The sequence below is a fragment of the Crocodylus siamensis genome, chromosome 4 (assembly GCF_052110815.1).
Source record: "Crocodylus siamensis isolate JL-2025a chromosome 4, ASM5211081v1, whole genome shotgun sequence".
NCBI lineage: Eukaryota > Metazoa > Chordata > Crocodylia > Crocodylidae > Crocodylus > Crocodylus siamensis.
The window spans coordinates 101,384,736-101,409,864 of record NC_143398.1 but is presented as its reverse complement, the minus strand read 5'-3'; the positions used below and the strand labels follow the sequence as shown (position 1 = coordinate 101,409,864).

The window sequence follows — 25,129 nt, the reverse complement described above, 5'->3', positions numbered from 1 at the left end:
CTTAGAAAGGCATGGGGTGGGGTGGACTGCGGGCTGACCAGCCCGTGGGGGTGGGGTTCTTGTCTCTTATGGGGGGTCTCAGCCCCCTGAGCTCCCCCATAATTCAAACCCTGATTACAGGAAAAGAACAGATAGTCCCATGGGTTTGGATATTATGCAGCAAATAATGCACAGCAGCCTACCCTGAATAGTGAGAACATAAATCAATACTGAATAGCCACCCACTCACTGAATTAAGCAAGGGTTCTGCAGAAACTGGTGGGTGATCATGTAATTAAAAGCCCTGCACCAGTCCCTTCTTGGTCCTCAGTGTACAGAGGATGGCAGAACATGGAAGGATACACATGTGTGGACAGTCAATAGCAACCTAAGGAGGCCCTGAGTTAAGAAAGCTGAAAAGCTTCAACAGTACACAGCCAATTTCCCCCACACACACACGGTCCATAGCTACCCTGAAATCAGTTCAGCAGGATGAAAAACCAAAGCAGAGGTCCTATTCTACTGTGCCTGTTCCTCATGACCCACAAATCTGCTCTGTCTCCTAACTTGGGTCAGTCTCCATACAAAAGCCATGCTGTCAACAAACCAATCTATCTGTGTTAGAAATAAGACCTTATTTATTAAAATGACAAAACTTTAAAAATCCATTTTACTTTTCACTATTAGTGTTCTGCATTCTTCTGTGTAAGAACTGTGACAATCAGTGAAGGCAGTTCCCCCTCCCCCTTTTTTAAACATAAATATTTAAGAGACAATGTTCCATTTTCAGGTTCTTGGGAATAATAATGTTTGCTTTTTCAGCATGGAGCTGGGGGGAAGCTGACTTGTTTTAAGCAAGGTTTTTCTTTTTCTTTTTGTTTGGAATTATGCAAGTGTTTCTATTGATTTAAGATTTCACAAAAGTTTGTTTTTTAAGAAACACAAATCTGGAATCACATTGCCATTGGTAGCACCCTCATAGCTAAGCACTGCACTGTGCATTTCTACTTAGAAAAGTAAATAGGTTGTAAACATCTATATTGATACGTGCAAAATGCTTGTGTTTTATGTTGTGCTGCAGCTTGCCATCAATTCTCAGAATAACAAAACTTGTCAGAAGAGCAGGGAAAGAAAAATAGTATTGCCTGCCCCCTGCTGGCCAGGAGGAAGAAAAGAAACCCTGGCTCAGGATTGAACCAGGAAAAAAAAATCTACACTTGCAGCTCCTGCTATCTTAACCTTGCCTGTGATAGAAAGAAAGAGAGAAACAGACAGACAGAAGATCCAGACCATGCAGAGAAAAAGACCTGTACTGTGGATAAAGGCTGACATGGAGGGAGCCTGGGTGAAACTGCTTGGGAGAGTGGACAGCAAGAACCATAGTTAATATGCTGGGCTGCAAAGAAAGGACTACATGACAGAGGGAGGACTCTCCAAATCTGCAGAGGGTCCTCATATGTTTTCTTTTTGAAGAAGCAAATCATATTCTGTTTTGGATGGATCAGGCAGAGTATCGGGCTTTCAGCTGCATTCCTTCCATGATTAAAGCCACACCTCCTTTTTGCTCATGTTACCAAAACATGCACAATATCAGCACAGTACCCTGTACTGCCTTGTATGTAATTCCAGAAAAAAATACACTAAGATGGGGATAAAGTTGAAAAGACCTCTCAGTAAAGTAGAGAAAATTAGCAGGAGTAATTATCCCTACCGTGTTTCTTTGCATGAACATCTTGAAACATCTACTTTGATGATGTATCACACGAGACTTAGTGATGTTTAGTGGGAGTTTATTGCTCCTGGGCTGTGCACCTGGGAACACAGCATGTTGAGCCATGACGCAGCATCCCCGGCTGACAGCGGGGGTCCGGAGGATCAGCCTGCAAGCCCAGAGCTGCTCCAACCCAGCTCAACATGCTATAGAGGGCCTGGATGGGACACGTACATTATGGGGCTAGCCAGCAGGCAGCCCCCACACTGTTGCAACCTCATGCCCTAGCCAGCCTTAGTCACTATCTACATGTGCGTTGCAGCACATGTAACTCTGCAGTAGGATAGTACTTGTCCTAGACAATTAACTTACTGTATCCTAATACAGGTGCCCGTGTAGATGGTGTAGCTAATTAGTCAGCTCCACAGTAAAATGCACATGTAGATGCACCTAGTGTGTCTTAAAGGTACATTTGTGGGACATGTCTACATGCATGTCCAACTGTGCAGCACTTGTTTTAGCACAAGTACTAAATGATTGTGCAGTGACTGCCGTTACGCTGCCATCCCAGTGGCACCCAGGTCCCTTCTGACCCTACTGCACAGTAGCTTGTTGCTACTGCGCAGTAGCACTGGCATCATGGTTTGTGCCCGCAGATGCTACACAGCATTTCATGTAGACACGCCAACAGATTACAATACATGAGCAAAGCTTTGTTCTGTTATTGTATATATGCAAGCGGGCAAGTGAAGAAACCCCCCACAAAATGTCATTGTATATGCTACTTCACACATTTTCTATATCATCTCTTCCTTCTTATGCTTACAGATGCTTTTACTTTAAATGTCATGAGATGTACAGGGTATACCCAGCCAGTACTAATTAAGGAAATCTTGTTTGGAGAACAGGGTGCCCCAGTGTACCATGTAGTGGGTATTAATTTCACTGTGTTTCATACAACACACAACAACAATTTATGTAGTAACTGTAGTAACTAGTACACAAATTTAAATAATTGTTTCCAACAACAAACTAAATATACAGTCTGCATAGTGGTTTTACTTGCAGGTCACTTTATGGACATGTTTTGATGCAAAACAGAAAGAAGGAAGATAAAGACACAATAACAAAGAGAGTACCCATAAACTATTAAAAGTGAACCAAATACTACTCCCCCTGAAGTCCACAAGAATCTTGCTACTGACTTTAATTGGAAGTAACACTGAGTTGCTTACAAACAATGGAGTTAACTGTCCTCTTACACTAGTATCACTCCATTAACTTTAATGGAGTTATTTCTAGTTTACAGCAAATTGAGATCAGAATCATGGGTTCAGTTTGCCAAACCTGCCAGTTTCTCCTCTGTTGTTTATTACTGCCCTATACCCTGGAGAAAATGCAAAGCTCATGTTGTGTATGAAAGGGTTTTTTTAATCATACAAGAATCTTTAGCAAAAACACTGTGTAGTTGAACTTTTTGTTAGCTCACAAAAATTGGGAAGGCCAAATATTCAGATAACTTGGACAGGGCTGGTTACTGGGAATGTGATGTTGTTTCCAAGGGGCAGGTTTGCAATCTGTTGCAGTACAGCTTCAAATATTTACATACCACTGAGTTGTTGTTTAAAAAAAAAAAAGATTAGCGATGCCAGTAGTATGACAGAAAGCAAACACCTAGGTTAAAGAGTGACCTTGGGACTCCTGCTTCCTAGCTTCTGGTTGTTAGACAATTTGTATTGAAGTCATGACAGGAATGATGCCTGACACTGCTCTCTGTGCATCCCCTGCTGGCCATACTATTCAAGCCACTTCAATGATGGCATAAATGCTGGTGACAAGTAAGACTGGAGGGGGAGCTAGGAAAAAAAGGGAAAAAGTTGAAGGAAAACCCTGAAGCTCTCCTGCCCTAACCTCCTTTTACTGCATTCTCCTTTTCTGTGTGAATTGATCTTAGTGAGAAATTGAGGGTCTAAGTATAAGGTAAGGTAGGAAAATGCAAAAAAGTCATTCTCATTTAACTTCAGGTCTCATTAACTTAGGTTAATGGCAAATAGCTCTAAGAACAGCCAAAATGCAGATATTTTACACACACTCAGTGATGAAGGTTCAGACAAAAACCATTATGTCAGAACCTGAGTGTAGCCTAATTAATATAAATGCTTTATTTTTATATGCAAGAGTAATGTTACTACAACATAAATTACAAAAAAATACTCATGTAAATAAGTTTATTCTACATAACAATAAACAATACAATGTTGCATACAATCTGCCTTTAAAAACCATCTATGTTTTGATTTTCACACTCTCTTCCTATTTTGTTGAACTTTTATTGCCTCAGCTAAAGAGAGTCAGTTCAGAAGAGGCCTTTCTCTCCAGCCAAATCTGATTAAAGTCCCTTGAACATGTTTTAAAATTAATCATTTTTCAATTATTTGTGTTTTAAAAGTAGTTCTGCTCGTGGGCTTAACAGGTCTGCTTATGGGAGGGGGTGTACTTTTGAAATACAATTCAGAAAAGGCATACTTTTAAATATCAGTAGGTTTCTATGTAAGCAATGAGCATTCCTTACTCTGAAAGTATGAACCAGCCAAGGCAGCAAACTCCAAAAATCATGAATCGGAGTGAGCATGTGCAGAGATGTTCATCTCTGGTTCCTCTGTAGCCGGCCTCCAAATGAGCTCATAAAATGAAAGTATATATAATGCAACTCTACAACTTGGCTGAACCTCTCTCATTTTCATTGCGGGCACAAAGATATACAGTTGCAAAGCCATGTCCATTATGAAAGCCACCTCACTGGCAGGTTTCTCTCTCTCTCTCTCCCTCTCTCTTACTGTTGCTTCTGCCTGGGTATGTGCTGAGTGTGCAGACAATGAAAACAAAAAGATAAATGAAACACAACCTGTGTGTGGCTGGTTTTGCTTTTGTATCCCCTGTACTGCAGATCAACCAGCCTACTTCCAAATGAAGATGCATGTTGGGGAAAGCATCCCCCTCTTTGTGCCATCCATCCCTAAGGCAATCCCCACATCTCATGCCACCCCTTTTCTAATGCATTTCAATGGGGGGGGGGGAAATAAAGACTAGGACTAACACACTTATGCTGCATGTTATTCCAGACATGGTACAAGGTGCCAGCAAGCAAGACTCAGTTATTAAATGAGCAACTTCAGGGCTGGCTTTAGGACTTGAGCCAGCCCTGCCCGGCTGAGCGAGGCACTGGGCTGTAATCAGTGGGGCTGCATGGCAGGCTGGGTGTTATTTGCAGGTGTCAGCAAAGCTGAGGCCGCAGCAGGCAGCTCCAGCAGGGCAGGGCAGAGGGAAGAAGCTGCTGAGAGGCAGAAAGGGGATGCGGGTCAGCAGGGCAAGGGCTGTGGGGGGAATGGTGGGAACAGGTGGGAGGCCACCAAAAAACCCCAAAACAACCCCAAACCCCAATCCACCCCACTGCATTTTTTTCTCCCCCCCACCCCGGGCTTGGGGCATAACAAACACCCTGCACATCTGGGCACATGTGGCGCGGGGGCCCTTACCACTCGTCCCGAGAAGCGCTCGAGGGCCCGCTTGACCTTGCCGTACGTGCCCTTGCCCAGCGTCTCCTGCAGCTCGTAGCGGTGCTTCAGGTTGTGCTTGTGGTGGTGCCGCTTCACGCCCTGCTGCTTGCGGGGCGCGTGGGCCTCTCCCGCCGCCGGCTCCTCCGCGCCCCGCGCCGGGGGGTTGCCCGCCGGCTCCGCGCCCTCCATGGTCCTCAGCGCCGGGGCCGCATCCGCCGGCCCCGCCGCGCTCACACGCGCGCGCGCATGCAGCACACGTATGTACACACACACCGCGCGCACTCACCGCACACACCACACGTATATGTACACACACCCACCCCCCCGCACACGCGGACGTCCACACACACAGCACACCTACGCGTGCACGCTCCCAGCACACGGCTATGTACACTCACCGCGCGCGCCTATGTACGCACACGCACACGGTGCGCACTCGCAGCACACGGCTATGTACCCACACACACTCGCCGCCCACGCGTGCACACAAACAGCGCACACCCGGCTCTCGCAGCACACGTGTCCGCACGCGCACACGCGGGGCACACGTTTAAGTACACTCGCACACGCGTATACACACGCGCGCGCGCCGGGGGGGCTATGCAAAGCCCGTGGCGGCTACACACGTGCGGCGGGAAGTCGCCCGTGTCCCCCGGGCCGGAGCGGGGCCGGCGGCAGGCGGCGGAGGCGCCTCTTCATAGTCCGGCTGCGCGGCCGGCGGCGGGCCGCTGCCTCCCTGCCCTCTGCCCAGGGCCCGGCAGCCGCGCTCGGCTCTGGCCGCGCTTGGGGCGGGGAGGCGGCGGCGAGCCAGTGACTAGCGGATTTCCAGCTGGGAGCCGCCCCGCTCCCTCCCACCCGCTCCCCCGTGCAGGCGCGGGGCGGGCCGTGGGCCGGGCAGGCGGCCGCCGGGGCGGGGAGAGGCAGCAGCGGGGACCCCGCCTGAGAGGGACCGAAAGATGCGAGGGGCAGGCGGACAGCGGGACGCAAGAGGGACAATAAAGGGCACCCCCTCCCCCCCCCGAGAAGCGATGATGATGATGATGCCTTCTCAGACCCACCGGGGTCTGGTGTGATGTCACCCACATCCAGGCCTTTTCTTTGCCTCCTTGCTTTCCTGCAACCCCTCCAGGTGCTTTCCCAATGCTTGTGGCCAAAGAAATACCTAGGTTATGTTAAAACAATCCTTCAGCCCATGTCTTCAGGCACAAAGCCTCTCTCCCCCACACACAAAGCAGCCTGTACCTCGTAGGTGCAAGCACACGCGGGTGAGCACTTCACTGGCATGAGTACCGGTTGAAATCTGTCCCCGCAAAAAACCCGAAAGGACAAGAAAAACCCGGTGATGGATAACTGACAGCGTAGGCGCCCGTGCGGGGATTTTTCTTTTTCTTCACAATGCGGGTTGTGGGGCTTCCACCTGCAGTACGCAGACATCAATATATGCACGCACAATTATGTGTGGGTACACGCAGGGACTGGATAGAGGCCCAGATAAAATTGGAGTCATTTATGTGTAGAAAATTTTTCCAGAAAACGATTACATTTCCCAGGAGCCCAACAGCTCTGTAGGGTTTTTCTGTAATTAGAACTTTTTCAGAAACAGAGGGCACCCCCACTGGCTTGCCCTGTTGGCAGACTGCACCAACTATAATCCTGTTTAGGAGCCAGGCAAGTGTTTTTAACCTTTTAGGAAAATCTGAAGCATCCAAATTCTGCTCTGATTTACCCCTGGGCGACATAGTGCCAGGCTCTGGTGCTCCCTACAGAGACACCCCAGAGACTGTGCTGAGGGTACTATAGCTCTTTCCTCCTTGCTTACTGAGACAACACTGAGGCATAAATATGCACTTACTGGCTCGGCACCTCCAACTAGCTGGTCTGATGTGAAAACCCAGCTCCCTGGGGGGTCACTTGGTTGCCAAGGTTACATGTTGTGATGACTGGGTGCGGGGGTGTGAAATGTTTTGTGCAGCACCCATAGCTTGTTGGGAGTACATGAAAGGCTTCATTCTGCTAGCAGTCCTGTAGCAAAGTGGGGGTGAGCAGGGCGACCACCCTGGGCACAGAAGTGAAGGGGCGCCAACAGCCGCTGCACAGCCAGAGTGGGGCACGGGATGGAGCTACGAACAGCTCATTTCAGGGGGGGCGCAGGGATGGGGAAAGGGAAGCTCCCACTGCTGCATGCACTCCCAAGGAAGCATGGGGGGCACTTGTGCCCCCTTCATTGGTGCACGGGGCAAGGGTGGGCTGCCTCTGCAGTCTTTGCCCTGGGTGCCAAGCTTCACTGCTATTGCACAGTCTGCTAGGAATCTGGAGGAGCACCTCCAGCTTGTTGCAGTAAGAAAAAGGAACATGCCTCGGTGAGGTTACTGGCTTAGCCTCACTAACTTGATGGGATGATGTGAAAGCACAGGTCCCTGTATACCCACTGGCTTTGCACCTTCCATCTTTGAAACATCAGAGCATCCATGCTGCTGAGACTTGAGGTCCATCCAGTCCAGTCTCCTGTTTCCAGTGGGGGCCGACAGCTGACACATCAGAGGAAGAAGGCAAAATGGCTACTCATATTTATTCCAGTCCATCCTCATCTTTTATAGTTAAAACTTAAATCCTGAAGCATGAGACTTACTATCCCTTCCCCCAAGGAAGAGAGGGAAAGGGGAATTCATTCTGCGCTGGTAAAAGAAATGATATCTGTGTGTCCCTTTTTTTCTCCCCAGTGTAATCTCTGGAAAGATGACCTGAGCAAGGGTACTTGCTATCTGAAAGTTTGTCCAAGAGCTCCCAACCACACAGTTGGTCCAGTAAAAGATATTACCAAAAAAAAAAAAATGCTTGCCTCTCACACAATTTCCTGGACCATCACAGCTACAAAACTTGATACCTATGACAGAAATTGTAAGGCCTTGGTTATGCAAGAATTCAGTCTAAAGGATCATAACAATCCCCACTGGACTTAAACTTCAGAAATCTAAAGGCCACCTCCAGACAATATTTTTAATAAGATAATCAAGTGTGATGGGTATCCTAGAAATCCTATGTCTGGGTTGCACAGACTGGTATGACATATTGGAAATGAGCTGATTGTGTGTTTTTGTTTGGGCTTTTTTGCAAGGTGGGGGAGTGGGGCTGTGGGAAGAACTGAACAACTGTTTTGCCTTGGTTCACTTGGTGAAAGAAGAAAAAATATGTCTACTATAAAAGAATAAAACTGAATAGAAAATAGAAAAACTGGGTAGGATTCTCTCCTGTATCTAGGTCTTGCTGAATGCAGGGCAGAGGGAGTGGATTAATAGAAAGATGGTTAACAGCTCTTTAGTTGTTCAGTCTATGCCTCTTCAGCTCTAGATCCACAAAAAGTTAGAGCAGTCTGGGATCTGCTCTAGTTTATATCAGTAGGCAATCGGCTGGAATGCTGCAGTTCTCCAGACATGAATCCTCTTTTCACCTTTGGCAAGGAGAGCTGGAAGGTGTAGGAACACCAGTCTCAGCTTGCTGGAGAGCTCCCCCTCTAGTGGAATTCACTAGCCAGATACAATCAGTTTCCTGTCCATTGTACATCCTGAACAGTACAATGGGGTCAATTATGTGCCCCAAATGGAAAGATATGCAATGTAATAGCATTATGGAAACAACAAATTCAAATATGCCCCTTCTCAAAGAAGGCTTTCTGCAAGTCCATTAATAGCATCTGAAAAGTAGGCTGCCACTTAAGAAAGCTTAGGAATACAAAGAGTTACCTGTAACTCCAAGCAATGTCAGTGGCAACTGTAGATGCTCAGTACCTTTAGAAATGTTTTACATACTCTTTTCTGTACCTAGCTTTGGGCACTCAGGCTTAGCAATTCTACCTAAGTGCCTTTACAATTACTTCTTTTTGCTGTGTTCTGGAAGATTCATAGATGCTGACATCTAATTCCTCCCATATATTTCAGTGGGAAGAATTAATCTTCAAAATTCAAAGTAATTTCCTACAAATGATTCTTTTCAATGCTGATACCAAGTGTTTTCCATGCAGCAATTATGTATATTGTAGACCTGCTAAGTGAAAAGGCATAATTTGTATGTAATTATTTTCTGGCTATAATCACTTTGTAATGTTTGCAAAGTATTTAAGTAGTATTATTATTGTGCCAAAGTACAAGACACAGGACAATGGCAAGTTGGTTTACATGGTATGACTGGCCTTTAAAGTCATTATAGTACTGGACAGAGATAAATCACAATGTTATATAATGGTATGTATATACTCAGGCTGATGTACTGGTCCCTTAGAGTTCAGTCCTGCACAGTAATAAGCATTCTAGTCTAGTTCCAGATAAACATCTGTGTGCTTAAAATTTAGCAGTGACTAGTTGCACTATTCACACATTTAAAGCTACACATATGCTTAGGCATTTTGCTGGATTAGGCTAGAGTGCCCAGTGCAGTGAAGAATCAAACCTTAAGCAATTACATATGTGAAAACACTAGAATAGAAAATCAGAGGGAAACCAAACAGTACATCTTTTCCTTTCATTTAAATGCATTACGGCTTTTGGGGAGGTTGAAATGAGAATGTGGTAGTATGTTCAACTAAATTATAGGGATAATCCTTTTGAAACAGAAAGGGCTGGCATCAGTCTCCTGCTGCAGTTTTCCATATATTATTTGCCTTGACAGGTCACATCCTCTCTTGGCACTTAAGTTCTTTATGAAAGTACTTTATAAAAATGATGAGATTCAAGGAGATTGGGGATGAAGGACGTACTGCTGAGACTCTCTCTAACAAAGTGTGTGTGTGGGTGTGGGTGTGTACACATATGTCAGGGGATTAGTGCTCCTTTGCGCTGTGGCTCAGCCAGAGTGTTTTGTATTTGCCCGGGATATATCACTTCACTAATAAAATAATATTTCAGTGAAGTTATAAGCACTTGGTCTCATCACAGAGCTTTATGGACCATGAAATAACTACTCTTCTGAGAAGCAGTAATAACAGGAAAAGTCATTTAATTGTCTAGGTCAGGAGGTCCTTCTGGGTGTTAAGGAACCAACAGGAACTAGAACCTAATGCTAGCTAGGAGGCCCCTTGGAAAATCCCAGTCTCACATTTCAAACATTTGTTTCCAGAGGTGTAAATGGGGGATCAGATTATAAATGAATTCTACTTTCTTCTAAATAATGATTATCGCTATAATTGTGGTCACATGGTGATGATGAAGTAGCCACAGATTTTATACCTGGAAGGCCAGTTACCAGAAGGATTCCTCACCAACTCTCTAGTTATTTGCTTATAATCTGTTTTTTATGTTCCTCATTGCTGCAGCATCTGAGCACCTCCCAGCCATTCATGAATTCAGTCACCTGATGCTTCTGTTAAGTAGTTTCACTGTTTCACAGATAGAGCAGTTAAGACTCAAAACTTTCCAAAACTCTCCTGGGTACATCACTTTTTGAGTGTTCTGATTTAGAGACACCAGTCCGGATTTTCAAAAGAGCTGAACATCCATGATTCCAACTCAGGTCAGTGGGAGCTCTTCCTTCTCCCACTCTTCTCTATGTAGATAATTTTTTAATGCATATAAAACTCTAGGATGACATTAGTGTTTATTGAATTATGTAAATATTATTTTTATGGCTGAAATGAGGCATACAGTACAAAGTATAAAACAATCCAAGGGGGCATCAATTCTGACAACGTTAAAGTCATACCTGTCAGCAGGCTGTAATAAAGAAAACTTACTTTCCATCTTTCATTATCATTTGACGGAACGTCCTATTAATACAAACTGTAAAAGGCAAGGAAATAAGCAGTTAAGTCACTCAGCGCCGATTCACAAACCACTCATCACTTCCTTTTCTCCCCCTCAATTACATCCCTTCCATCACCCCTATATTTCTAGTCTTGTAATAGTCAACAGCCAGCCTTACTTCTAACCATCAATTTATTACACTAGCACACACAGACGCACACAGAGATCGTCGTTATTCTGCCCTGAATTTCAACCCAAAATTAGAACAGTCACTAACAGAGTTTACATGTTCATGTAACTTTACAGAGAAACTTACCTTACACTCTTCAGTTTGACATCATACCTTAGTCGATTATAAGCATTGATACAATGACATACGTGGTGAGATCAATGAACATCACACCATCACTGCATTCATCATCATCATTCATGAACCTACAACCAGTAAAAGATGATGGAGTTCAGGGGTGCTTGATGGCTGTTCCAGACAAGGGTGGAGATATGTGCCTATCCACCATGGCTGGGAACCAGTTGAGGCTTATGAAAGTAAAGTACAGCTGGATCCTCAAATGGATTAACTAATTATTTATTTGCTGGGTCTGGTTTGCTTTGGTGGATCATGAAGTTCAGGAACCTTAACTCAAAACTTTGCGTGGGAATACAATGTGGAAGTGTGACCTTTTGTCAGGCTGACCTTTTCATCCTGGTGACTCAGATGAGATGAAGCAGATAATCCCGCTAGGAATCTGGGAGTCCCTGGTCAGTTTGACCTGATCATGATGTCACATCCCCTGGAAGGCTTTATTACTGTGCTGTGTTCCAGATTCACCTGGAGCTTTAGCATTGCATGTATTCTTTGCACTGATGCCTATGATGAAGATCAAACTTAATTTTTGCTCAAGCTGTTTGATAACATAATTGGGCTCATGAATCTTGTACAAAATGTTGTACAAATCTTCCCATGCACAACCCCAGCGATTACACATATAACCGATTTTCTCTTAAAGTTGTAGACCTAGGAAAAAGAGCTAGAAGTAGGTATATTTGTAGCCTTTCCCATCTTTTTTTAAAAGATGTATTTCTTAGAGCTGAGAGGCACTAAACAAATGATAGTCCTATGACTTACTTCACACATGGCATCAAACAGCCTTTGGATCATAATAGGTTTTGAACAAAACTAGCCTAATCCGGATTTCCTAGTGAAGCAGTTAGAAATACTTTGTTTCAGTGGGTCAGAATGGCCTAGTTCTGCTCTAAGGCAAGTTGGTGCTAGGAAACAGCTGCCACCATCACCACTTCTCCATGTTACCCAGCTGTGATGTGACATGAGTGAAGCCCCCACCACTGAACATCACCAAAGTCCCAGATCTGCAGGCCAGATCTGATGACTAACCAGAACAGATCCAGCCTACAGGCTGTAAGTCGCCAACCCCTGTCCTAGTGGAATTGGTGGTCTACCATGGAATGTTTGGGACCATCTTCATCTTTTGCATTGAAAACACACAGAAGAACCCCTGTAAAATTAATAAAAGTCACACCATTCCTGTAGCCATTGTCATAACCCATGAACCTATGACCAGGAGTTCAGGAGTGTCTGTTGGTTGCTCCAGATATGGGGCTATCAGTCACTGCTGGGAGGTAGCTGAGGCTACCTCTCACCTCTGTTAGATATCTGCCCACCTTGATCATATATTGAGAAAAGTCAGCATTCTGTATAGTAAAGGGGCAATATAAGTGACGCTCCCACTTACACCCTTGTGCAGGGCACCTGGATATATGTCAGGTATACAAAAGCAAAGAGCCATTATGCATCTGCTTACTTCCTTTTTTGGAGTATTGTGTGGGGAGTCAGTGGAGTAGTGGCTCTATGCTTTTCCTTTCCCACACATACTTATAGCATTCTGGCTAAAACTATGGCCTGCTGGCCAGTAGAGAAGGGGAAACAGGGGCAGAACTGTGGACTGCTGAAGGCAGCTCCTTACCCACACCCTCAACTCCGCAACCCTTGGAGTAACTAGAAATAATGGCCCCAGACTGACAGACAGCAGATTTAGATTAGACATTAGGAAGAATTTCTTTATGGTAAGGGTTACCAGAATATGGAATGGGCTTCCAAGGTAGGCGGTGCTCTCCCCTACCTTGGAGGTCTTTAAGAGGAGACTGGATAAGCACCTGGCTGGGGCCATCTGGCCCCAGGGCTCTTTCCCAGGGCTCTTTTCTGCCCAGAGCAGGGGTTCAGACTCAGTGATCTACTGAGGTTCCTCCTGACCCTAAAAAGTCTACCAAAAAAATGTATGAAATCTATGAAAACCTGGGATGTTCATGAAGTATTGTAGTAGAGCTCTCCACCCCTTATCCCAGGCAGTGTTCTAAGGACACCACCCAACCTTATGAAGTCATATCTCAGTCGCTGCTTCCCACACAATTGCTGCCAAATATACTTGGTCCCTGGGATATTTACTAAAGATTCTTGGAATTTCACACAATATGCATCATAGCTTCTTCTCATTCTGGCAATTTTGTCTGCATTATTTTTTCATTGACCATAGTTTTATCAAGATCAAAGCAAAACTAAATTAGAAAATGCATTCATGATCATTTAGAGCACAGGATACATACTTTTGTTAGCTTAATTCCATGTACTTTTCATTTGTCTGTAGCCATATACTTATTTAAAAGTCAGGCTTATTTACAACTTCTAAGTAAAATGAAGTCATAAAATCTACTAATTTAGCAATATCATAATTTTATGGAAAGTAGTTAAGGAGAGGTAAACAGAATACTATGGCTGTGGTGTATGTACCAATAGGTTAGAATGAATCCCCACTCCCATCCCGCCCAAAGTACACATAAGTCTTAGAAATCTGGGGCAACGAGCTGGAAAAAATAACTAAGTGGTAAGCTAATTTGGTTATGTATTGATACCCAAAAAACAAATGCAATCTTCCAGGATATCTTTCTGAAATATCATCCTTGATTCATTTGCCTGGTACCTATAGCTCTTGAAATCAATAGACATTTTGACTAAGTGACAACCATGATCAGCATTTCATTATGCATAAACACTGTATTCCACTGAGTAGAAAAACACAGCAGAAACTAATTCACAGGGTAGGAGAGTCCACAGTAGGCACTAAGCCAACATAGCTGGCTTGGACACCACCTCACTGTAGATCTCAGGGCACGTCTACACAAGATGCAACATCACTAGCAATAAGCAATGTAGCTCATCACTACAGTGACGTAGTGTTGGTGTTACATGGTGTTTTAGCTATTGCTTTATTTGAGAAGAAAGCAAATTACTAGCCAGTCCTCCCCTGGTAGAGGATGTTCACTGACTAATCTACCCAACCCTTCCCCTTTCACACCCATCAGCTCCAGGAGGAAGCAACAGGCATGAAGCACCCACTGACCTCTTCCACTCAAAGCTCAAGGCTTTTGAACTTTGCTGATTCAGGGCTTTAACTGCTTCTGTGCCAACGTCTGGGTGTGGAAGGGGGATTTTGAAATGAAGCTGTGCTCTCTCACCTTCCACCCCTGTGCACGAAGTAGTATCTCATCCAAGCAAAATATGGCTAGGATTTTCAAAGGAGCCTAAAGGAATTAGATGCCCAACTGCAACTGAATTTCAGTGGGATTGAAATGACTAACGTTACCATACCTGTGTCACATCCAATATGAATACTTGTGTGTGAGAGCTAGAAATTCATTTTCTGTAAGAACTGGTGCAATAAAAATGTGATGGCTGCAATGTTGTGGAAGGCAAACACACAAAGCGACACAAAACATTAATTTTTAAACAAGAGGAAATACATGCTTATGGGACAGTTTTTCTTCAGCATCCTCCCAGCTCCATTACAAATGTATAAATCAAATCTCTGATACATGAGGAAGTGACAAAGATCATAACTCTAACTACATGTTTAGGGGAAATAATGCCAGGTAGGTTTCTGTAGCTTTGACCTCCCTGTAGAAATAAGCTAAAAATCAGAGTAGAAACATCATGCTTCCCCCTGCAGTGTAATCTGGTTTGATTTGGAATATGCCTCTTATTCACCAAAAACTAAAGATGTATTCTTCACTTTGGAAACAACAGTGTACCTAGTTTCAGCACAACCAATTGGCCAAGTATCTACGTAGTAAAGTATATCAGTATATTAATTCCCTTTCACATTTTGAAGCAAAAGGTTTGATCCCCCTTTCACTGGCATAAATCTAAATTAGGATGAACTTCACTAGAGCCAGTTGAGTAATACTGGTGTAAGTGAAAGAGAGAATCAGACATGATGAATTCAAAGATTCAGCCACCAGTGTGAGAGCATCCAATGAAAAAAACATATAATCATTATTATTGTAGTAGTAGGGCCTAGGAGTCTCAGTCATGGATCAGAACTTTGTGATACATGTTGCACAAACAAATTAAAGGATGGGTCAGCTGGCAGCATGCACCATTTAAAGCAGCCTTGGTTCCTCAGCCCTGTCTTGCACTGCTGGTAGTTTAGCTGAGCCAGAAAATCTGTCCCATAGAAAACTAAATATATTATTCTGAATTAGACCATCAGGTTATACCAGTATATAAAACTAATGTAAGGACACTCAGAATAAGGGCCAAAGTTTTTGATCTTATAACAACTACACCTTCCATAATGTCTATTGTATATTATGTTATCCAGCTCCTACATGTCTCCTGTCACCTCTGCTGTAATCATTTGTAGGTAATACTAGGACTCAACCAGCAGCTACTTGCCTCTTGGTCAAAGAGCCATAGGTTTACATTGGAAAACAGAATTTGCATTCATCAGAGCAAATATTGATATTATACAGTGAATTACTCAATTCCACTGCAATGGTCAGTGACATGTCATACCAAAGCCCTTTCTGTCCATCACAGGTGGTTGCCCAGGTGAAAGAATCCATAGAAAGTCTACAGGAAAGTTTACTCCCTCCGGCCAGACCCACAGTCCTCTGTTTAATAATGCAGATGCTTCATATCTGTTCAGTTTGCCTACACATACAAACCTAAAATGAAGTCTGAGATGCCTCAAGTGCCTTGCGGCTGAGAAATGCAGCAGGAGACCTAGAATTTCTGATGACAGTGTCAGGCTTCTAGAAATATATTTTCAGAATAACAGACAAACCGTGAAGAGGCCTTCTCAAGCAAAGGTGAAACCTTGAATATTAACTCTTCTGAAACAGCAACTGCAAATAGTAGGGCTGCTAGAGTCTGATTTGCCTGGGGCTTTGATGTGCCTTCTGAGCTGGCACCAGAGTTCCCTGCCAGACAGCATGCTGCCAAAGAAATGTGTCCCCTTTTATTGATATACATAATCTTATGCATTTGTGTGTGTGTCTATGTGTGTGTATGCATGTGTGTACACACACACACACACACGTATATATATATGTGTTTATGTGTGTGGCAGCAGCCCAGCAGTAGCCATGCTAGCCATGTACAACGTTCTACAGTTTTCAGACATAATCTTCTAAGCAGCTAAATATGCATGGTTCCATCTGCATTGAAGGGGAGCTCATACATTCTGAAAATAGGGTTCTATATGCTCTAAATGGAGACAAAGACATCCAGTTTCTAATTTCTGAGTGTTTATTATAAACAATTGCAAGCTGATGCAGATATGGCTATAGATACAATGTGTAAAATATATTTTGCTATACCTGACCAGGGCCAGCCCACAATTTTTTGGGGCCCCCTGCAAGATATAGTTTTGGTGTTCCCTGATCCATCAAAAAATCAAAACTGCAGTTAATTATGATACAAACTTACTAAAATAAAATAGTTGAGGCCAGGCTGTGTGCACGTGGGCTACACTGCAGGGGGTGCACAGGGGGCCAGCATGTGCTGGGGACACGTGGGTTTCTTCCCTGGGACTGGGGCTGGGGCAGGAGCAGAGCTAGGAACTCCTCCCCTGCTTGGCTGGGAAGGGGCTCCCTGCCAGCATCGAGCCCCTTAAACACGGTGCAGGCGGCAGGGGGAGAGCAGGGCACGGCCCCTTGGCTGCGGGGCCCCCTGTGGCTGCAGGTTCCACAGGATAGGACAGGCCAGCCCTATACCAGACTATAAATGGACAATATCCTTTGAACTATTCTGAGTGAGCTGAGATGGACTTAGAAAATAATGAAGCCAAGGGAGAGTAAGAACACTTCTTGAGAGCACTGAAAGTGGAGGATGATTACAGTGAAATGGCAGACCATTTTACTTAAACCAGGGCCAAACGACCACTTTAATACCTAGCTGGGCAGCCATTCCAGCCCCTGATTCTGTCTGCATGAGCTGTATATTTAAAATGGAAAAAACCTTAAAGGAAAATGATCCAAACTCATCAATGGTGCAAACAAACTTGGCTCTATGGATATCTATGATGTGTGCACTTACACCACTGGTAAATTTAGCACACAATCTTTTTTTTATATAAGGGCTAGATTCTCCTTGTGTTTATACCAGTGTGACTCCACTGACCTTAGTATACAAAATTCTGCCAGCCACAGAAGCACATGCCCCCCTGGCTGGGAGCCCATCAGCTGACAGGGCTTCTAGCCATGCAGGTGCTCCATTCACCCCCACTGCTGAAACACTATGGGTGCCTATACCCACTCATTGAGACTTCTCCAATGCTCTGTAATTCAGTGTGTCAGAGCAGACTTGATTAACTGAGTCTGCTGGAGTGTGGTAATTACAGCACTCCAGTAGACTCCAGTGTCACGTGTATCAGTGTCTCCTCATTGAAAAATGGCAGCAAGGGCACTTTAACTAATGCTCGTTCAACGAGCTTTAGTTAAAACTCCCTCAACGCCATTTTTCAGCATGGGGACACTGATACATGTGACACTCTGGGCGCCTTAATTAGAATGGCTCTCGGAACCATTCTAATTAAAGTGCCTTCCCCCCCACCACCCAGAGCATGTGTATAAAAGCCCCCATGCCTGCTGTGGTCTCCCTCTTGTGGGGACCTCTGGGGCACTTCTGTGGCTGGAAGCTCAAGTCAGCTGAGGGAGCTCCCAGCCATGGGAGCTTGCTTCTTGCCATTGAAGTAAGAGTCTGGGATCAAGCACATGTAGCATGTCAGGAGGCACAAGTGTGTGGATCACGTGTTAGATCTCATTGTGTCTTTACCTGCATGTGTAGAGGGGCCCTAATAGGCCAGACTATAGAAGGCAGCATTGTAGTTTGTCAGAACAAATCAAAGAGACATAATACTTCATGGAGCAGATTGTAAAGGAGAGTGAATATCATCTTAAATTATGTACAATGCAGTTGACAAATGTAAGCACACATTCATCTTTGCCTCCTTCATTATTACTCTTTCCACCACCAGATTCTAACAAGCAATAAATTCTGCTGAAAGCATTTTTTTTCTCTATATTTAAGGAGCCAGCTTTATGTTTCTGAAAAATCAGGGCAGAATGAATATGCTGTTTTGAATTATTGACTTTTTATATGCTCTTTTAAACATCATGGCAGGACTGACTACCTGACTGTCAGACTGCAGGGTCCTGCCTAAAACATTAAAACAGGAGCGGCTCCATTAGATGGCTGTCCTCTCACCAACTGATGTCATTTCCCCCCCTAACAGCCATAGCGTTAGCATTTGAATATGTTGAAAGATGAGTCCCCAAGGAGCCTAAATTAAAGACACCCCATACAAAAGGGCAGAGCCTGACCTTCTGCAGCTGCGCCTAGGCTAATACTGACTCATTGTGCAGCTTCATGTGATATTCCAAGGGCAGAACAACAGGGCAGAGGAATGAGAGAGATGCACAAATGGGTCCCTCGTTAGCTCATTCATAGACACCTGGTGCTCCGCCTCCTTCCCATGCTTCAGTGCATCTCAGAATATTGTAAAGAAAATCCACTTCTTTAGAGCTCTTAGCTGGTTTGGTGGAACAAAGAACAAAATGAAACTCCCAGCTGCCCAGAAGAGGCCTTCCCCATCAGGGGGTTATCATCACAGAATCCTGATGAGGGATCTGCATAAAGAATCCTGGCTATTGTCACTTCCAGTTACAGGTCCACAAGTCTGCTGTCACCCTGCACATACATATTTTTCCACTCCTTAAAAACAAAATGTGGGCCTGATCAAAGGCGCAAAATACTTTCTTTGGCCCCATGCAGCTATAGAAATGTTGTCAGAGGTGTCTAGCGCACGGCATTCCCCACCTTAGGTTGTCTCTACACACTATCCCACCACTTCTAGCCATGCTCTTTACAGCCCATAGGGAATGTTAGTGTTAGTCAGAAGCTGGGCCGTATTCATCCAACGTGGAGCTTTAAAGGTGTAAGGGCCCAATTCTGTTCTCAGTTAAACCAATGTAAATCTGGAATAATTTCACTAGCTTCTAAGGATTTCGTCCAGATTTGCACTGGCATAAGTAGAAGCAGAATCTGGCACTAAGTTTAAAGTTTCAGAGGAAAGAGTGATTTATATAAAAATGGAACAGTGGCAAGCAACACATACAGGCTGTACAGTTCTGGGCTTTGAAGTGAAAAATACATAAAACTAATATTAAATCCCCACTGTGGCTATTAAGTGTATTTTATTCCTGAGCCCTCTGTAGCGCCAATCAACTTCTTGCCTCATAAAATATAAACAGCAGGTGTTAGGTTTGGGTTTTGTGCTTCATGACTCTTCCTGATGCCAGGTTATAAAACATAACTTTTAATTGGGGCATAGAGTGAAGAACGTTAATGAGAACCTCGTGGTTGGTGAGAATTTGAGCAGTAACTAGGATTCAAGGGGCAAATTACATCTTTTTTGCACCAACAAAAATCTGGACTAATGCCCTTGACCTAAATCAAGTTACTGTATTCCAATTTTAAACTGAGATATCTCAGAACTTGACCTAGAAATCTAAATCTGCATCTTAAAACCTTTGCATTGATCATGTTACCACTGTTTAAATAGTTTCATGCTGGTTACATCAAATGTTCTCTTTGATGTCTCTCCCTTATATTCTTTCTGGATAATTCAGTTCTTCCAAGACAGTGACAAAGGATTGGGTATATTTATCAAAACAACTTCCTTCCATCCTTCCTTCCTTGTCTGATACGATTTTCCTGAAAAGCTCCTAGGTTACATCCATCAACCTGAAGCTATTTGAGACAGCCAAAGACAAGTACCCTCCTATTAGACCAAAACCAACCTAGCTGAGCTGTACAAATCATCTAGTAGAGACCAAGGCTAGGATTTCAAAGGAGCTTAAGGGATTTAGGTGCTGGAGTCCAATGAAATTCCAATGAAGTTTGAGCAGCTAACTCTTCTTAGGCTCCTTTAAAAAATCCTTTAAAAATATTCAAAAGGTGAATTCTGAATTTTCCATGAAGCAGGATTTACTGAATTAATGCTGTTTATTACAACACCTGAATTAGAGGCTATAAAAGTGAACAAACAGCATTATACTATAATGAATATTAAGTTAAATATTATGATTTGGCAAGCAGTATAGAACCAAGCCCAGGCCCATACAAGCCAGTCTTCTATCCAGAATGATCATTTGGATACTTCTCATTACCTGATGAAAATTGTACATGCTGGGATTGGTCTCTGTGTATAGTTTGTATATCAATCACTGAACTGTATTGTTCAGTGATTGATATGCAAACTATACACAGAGACCAATTCCTCTGCTACAGAGCACAGGCCACCTGTAGGCTGAGCCAAGGCCATTGCTGGACTCACAGTGCTTTGGGGAAGCAGTGTGGTACATGGTCTCAGCTTGAGAATGTAAAAGCCAGCAGAATGCAGTCAACAGCGGGCATTTGGCTCAAATCCCAAAGCTGTCCACTCTCCTGGGAGCCTCTCCAGGGCCATGGAATCAGTCAGATGAAAATGGAATTTTTCATGATTACAGGGCTGTTCCTCATTTAAAGTGCCTTTATAGTACCAGAACGATAAAAGGGTTCGGTATTAAAGCAAACCAGGCTCCAGAAGTGATTTTGGCCCTTGGCATTACATCTCATCCAAAAGATACTTCTGCCAATTCAGTGTTCCTTAATGTCACGTTGCAACACTGACACATGAGAACCTATATCAACTAGTCATTGCCAGTTCCTGCAGAATCTACCAGTTCCCTGCAGGTCTCATCCAAGCATTGTGCTTATTCAAATACTCAGCCTCATCTGACAGGGTTACAGCACAAAGTGGTATCTTAACCATTTTTCCAGGCCTATAGGAGTTCCTTGATAGATAGCTGATATGCATAGGCTAAACATGGTTACTTTTGTCTTTGCAAGAGGGCAAGTTGAGCCCAGTACCTTCAACAAGCACTCCTGCAAATGCACTTTTAAAGGAAGAGCAGACTGCAGACAAATCCCTGCAGTTAATTAGTGATGGTTAGTGCAAAGTAAGGTCAGAAATATTTCACTGACAGCATGGAAAGCGCAGGAGGCTTCAAGATACCACAAAACCTGGACTTGTACTAAAAAAGTAGTTAAAAATACATACTGCTTGCATTACTGGTAGATTTTGCAAGAGAACCTGAATTTCAGCAGACATTTCTTTGACTTACTACAGAGGAGACTCAAAAATCTGGTCAGCAGGATATTTTCATCATCACAAAGGTGCATATAATTACTAAGATCAACATTTACAATAAGAGCTTCAGCTGCTTTCTACAGACTCTTGTTATTACTGGAAGCAGGTTAATCAGTGGTCTCAAGTCTTTAACCATACCTTGCACCATTCCCAGGGGAGAATTTTCCTTGACTGTAGAGGACTTGCTAGACATTTAATTTAGTGGAAACAATTTGGAGAAAGAGTGCGAGGTTCCGGGAGGGGGGAAGAGGGAGGGGGTTCTGCCTTAGTAAAAACATGACAGTGAATATTGGTGAGGAATGCTTACAACCTTAGATATGGCCAAACACATAAATGACAGAATGGAATAGGGCAGGATATAAGAAGGAAATATTTTTTTTAAGTACAACTAATTACAAACACATGTGCAAAGAGGCAGCAAAGTGTAAGGAAAGAAAAAGAAAACAAGGAAAGAATTGCAAGGATGCTATGAACAAATGACCAGTAGTGAGCTGTCATGCCCAAAGCCACAGGCTGAGGCCTGCATCATTTATTGCTTGCTGAAGGTCATTTCTCAACTCAGCGAGCAAAACTTCTCCCAGTAAATGACAAAAAAATATCCAGTTAATATATGATTTGTTTTCCCTCTTCAGGGATATTTCGTCTGGACAGTGCTTCATTCACCCACTGTTTTCACTCGCAAGGTCACGTAAAGTTCTCTTCTGCTTCAGCCTTATATCAAGAGGTGCCAGCAGAGCACTTGGATCCCTTACTTAAATTTTACCCAGAGTCATTTTAACTATTACATTAAGCATGGGCTCAAGTGCTTTGATGCTTTTGACTCAGCTAGTGTGGGGAACAGCAGGAACCTTAGCTCCTGCCTCGTTGCAGCTCTTTAGAGGCACAAAAGGGCAACTCTGTGCCCTCAGAGCAACAGTACATGGGGCAGCACTGGGTGCTTTGCTGCTAGCAGCAGCAGTGAGGGCAGCCACAAGCTGCAGCAGGAGCTATTTTTTAATCCCTTCTCCTCTCCCACCCCCAGATTCCCCCCAGTTATGCTACTACTGCTCTAAGCCAGTTGTAGATCACTACTCCCACCTTCTGGAAGCCAGAAGGAAGTGGAGGAGGGATAGGAATTGCACCTCGGAGGTCTCTCTGAATCCCAGCATCTCCCAGGGTTACTCCTGGCCTGTGCCTTTAATGTAAACCTAGCCGTAAATGTGCTTTGACAGAAGAACTGAAAATCCAAAAAAAGCTTTCAGGCAAAATTTAATTGGAAGAGAGTTTCTATTATATTTATATTTATCAAGAATGAAGTTTTAGAGGTGGATTTTTTAATAGGTATTAATGATTGTTAGGTGCTGTTTCATCCAGGTTATGTTTCATGTGAAAGGTGGTTGAGGAGTTGGCCTTCATGACCTTCCTAAGAAATTCAATTTCAAATGAAGCTTCAGGTTCCTTGTTCTGAACGCTTGAAGGGGCTAAGAATCAAACCCTGTTTACCTCCCAGTTGTTTCCAGTGTGTATCTTAGACAAACAGAGCATGTACTGGCAGCAAAAGCTCCCAGACATTCATTATTCTGCATCTTTTATCAAGTTGCTTCTTATTTCTTATTTATGTCATTATTCTCAACAATTTGAGAACAAGACAGTTTGTTGCTGAGGTGAAACCAAAAGAAAATAGAGATAAATGAAATTCTGCATTAAAGCCTCCCCCCATTTTTTTTTAATAGATTTGCACATTTTAATAGACTCTTTTAGTTCCGGCACTTTCTTGCACAGAAAATCAATTCCAGATCAATTCCAAGCAACTGGAATTTAACCATTTGTTATATCAGTTTCTAGCTATTCAATTAATTTTATAAATGGGTCAGTGATTTGCACCATTTCTCAGTAGACGAATCTGAAAGCCTTGGTGGAAGAAAGGAAAGACACATAGGAAATGAACAAAGGATAAGTGTGAATGGAGAAGAATAAATAGAAAAATGCTATAATTTACAATATCAGGACAGATTCCTTATATCTATACAGAACATGGTTTTACTCAATAATGCTCCAGAATCACAGAATCAGTTCACCTGTGGTAAATAGTAGGATCTGGGCCAAACATTTCCCTGAAAATGTTATGTGATTCTTTTCCAGCTTTGTTTGTGAAGCTTGCAGAAAAGCGGTGAGACTGCATGCAATCAATGGCTCACAGAGTGGCAATGGATCAAAATGTAAGGCCAGAGTCTTAGCTGGTGTAAATTACCATGGCTCCACTGCCGTCAGTGAAATGACTTCAGTTTACACCAGCTGAGGGTCTAGCCCAGAATGTTCCAACTAGTGGTTTCCGACAGATTATGGATCTGCCAACATTTCTGGAGCATAAGATCAACATATTTGGAAGATGTGTTTGTCATCTCTGATATCTCAATATACATCTTAATTGACTTGACTATAAATTACCTCTTGTTCATTATAAAATAAATTATACTGGCATTTGACCTAATGCCAAGCTTTGAAGAAGGGTTCTCTGTTCATACTGAAGGAACATATTAGAGGAAATTATGCTTTTTTCCTCTGGAGAAATGACAAGCCAAGTTAGAGCGTCTCCCCAAATACTGGAGAAAATATGAGACCACGGTACAAAAGCTAACAAGCCAAAAAACTGAAGATGGAAAGGATCAATTTGATTTGCTACTGACACTTCAACTGAACTTGTAATTAACTCCTTTCATCCTCGATCACATCAGCTTGTTCCTGTGCAGCTGACCAAAGTCTGTTAAAATTAATTAATAGGTTCCTGCTGACTTCAATGGACTTTGGATTGTGTCCCAATAAATACAGATGGAAAACAGAAGGGGAAACATAAAAATGACATTTAAAAAACATAACTGACATAAATGCCAACTGTCCTCTGGACTACTACATCCTTCTACTCACATTTTCTATGTTGCACGTTTTCCCTTCCCAGCCTTCCTCTTTCTTATCTGTTTAGTTCCTAATCACTTCATAGTACAGACAGCGTCTTATAAGTGATGCAAAAAATTGCAGTCCGTTTCTTGGAGGCCACTAAAATCACAGACACACATACATTAGATGGCACAAAAGCTGTATTTGCAAATAGGGTCAGAGCAGAGTCAAAAACTCAGATTAATCTGAATCCACCAAGGAATTTTTGCAGACTGTATTTATCTTTTTCCTCCTGGGCACATGTGCAGAAACAGGAACTCTTACAGCTCATTTCCGTTTCATACAAACATACATGTGGTTACATCACTACATCCATCGCATGTACATTATAATTAACTACTTAAGTATGCAGGGCGGAGAGGTAAATATGCATCAGCTAATTGAGCATGCTCAGAAAGTACTATAGGTCACCAAGAGTTTAAACCCCCCCCTCCCCTTTCAAGGACACAGTCAGTTGCATTCCAGCTTCTGTAATCTGCATGAGAAAGGCTAGGGAGAAGCTGGGGGAGAGTCTGTGATTTAGTATAAGAAGAGCTGTGGCAAGGCTGGCCAAGGAAAAAAGTCCTTGGCAGTGTTTCTTTCTTATCAGGTGCAAGATGCAAGCTGTGCATTTCTAACAATACTCCATTTCTTACATAAGTGTGTGCAACACATAACAGTCTAGGACCC

General features: G+C 43.4%; 1 protein-coding gene across 1 annotated transcript in view; it reads right to left on the bottom strand.

Annotated features, from left to right (window-relative positions):
- Window positions 1-6,059, bottom strand: part of NUAK1 (NUAK family kinase 1) — a 65,399-nt gene extending 59,340 nt beyond the window's left edge. The window contains exon 1 of the mRNA XM_090043166.1: window positions 5,227-6,059. Within this exon, the coding sequence (XP_089899292.1) occupies window positions 5,227-5,436 (210 nt within the window). The 5' untranslated portion in view covers window positions 5,437-6,059. The remainder of the gene's footprint in view (window positions 1-5,226) is intronic.
- Window positions 6,060-25,129: the final 19,070 nt, after the last annotated feature.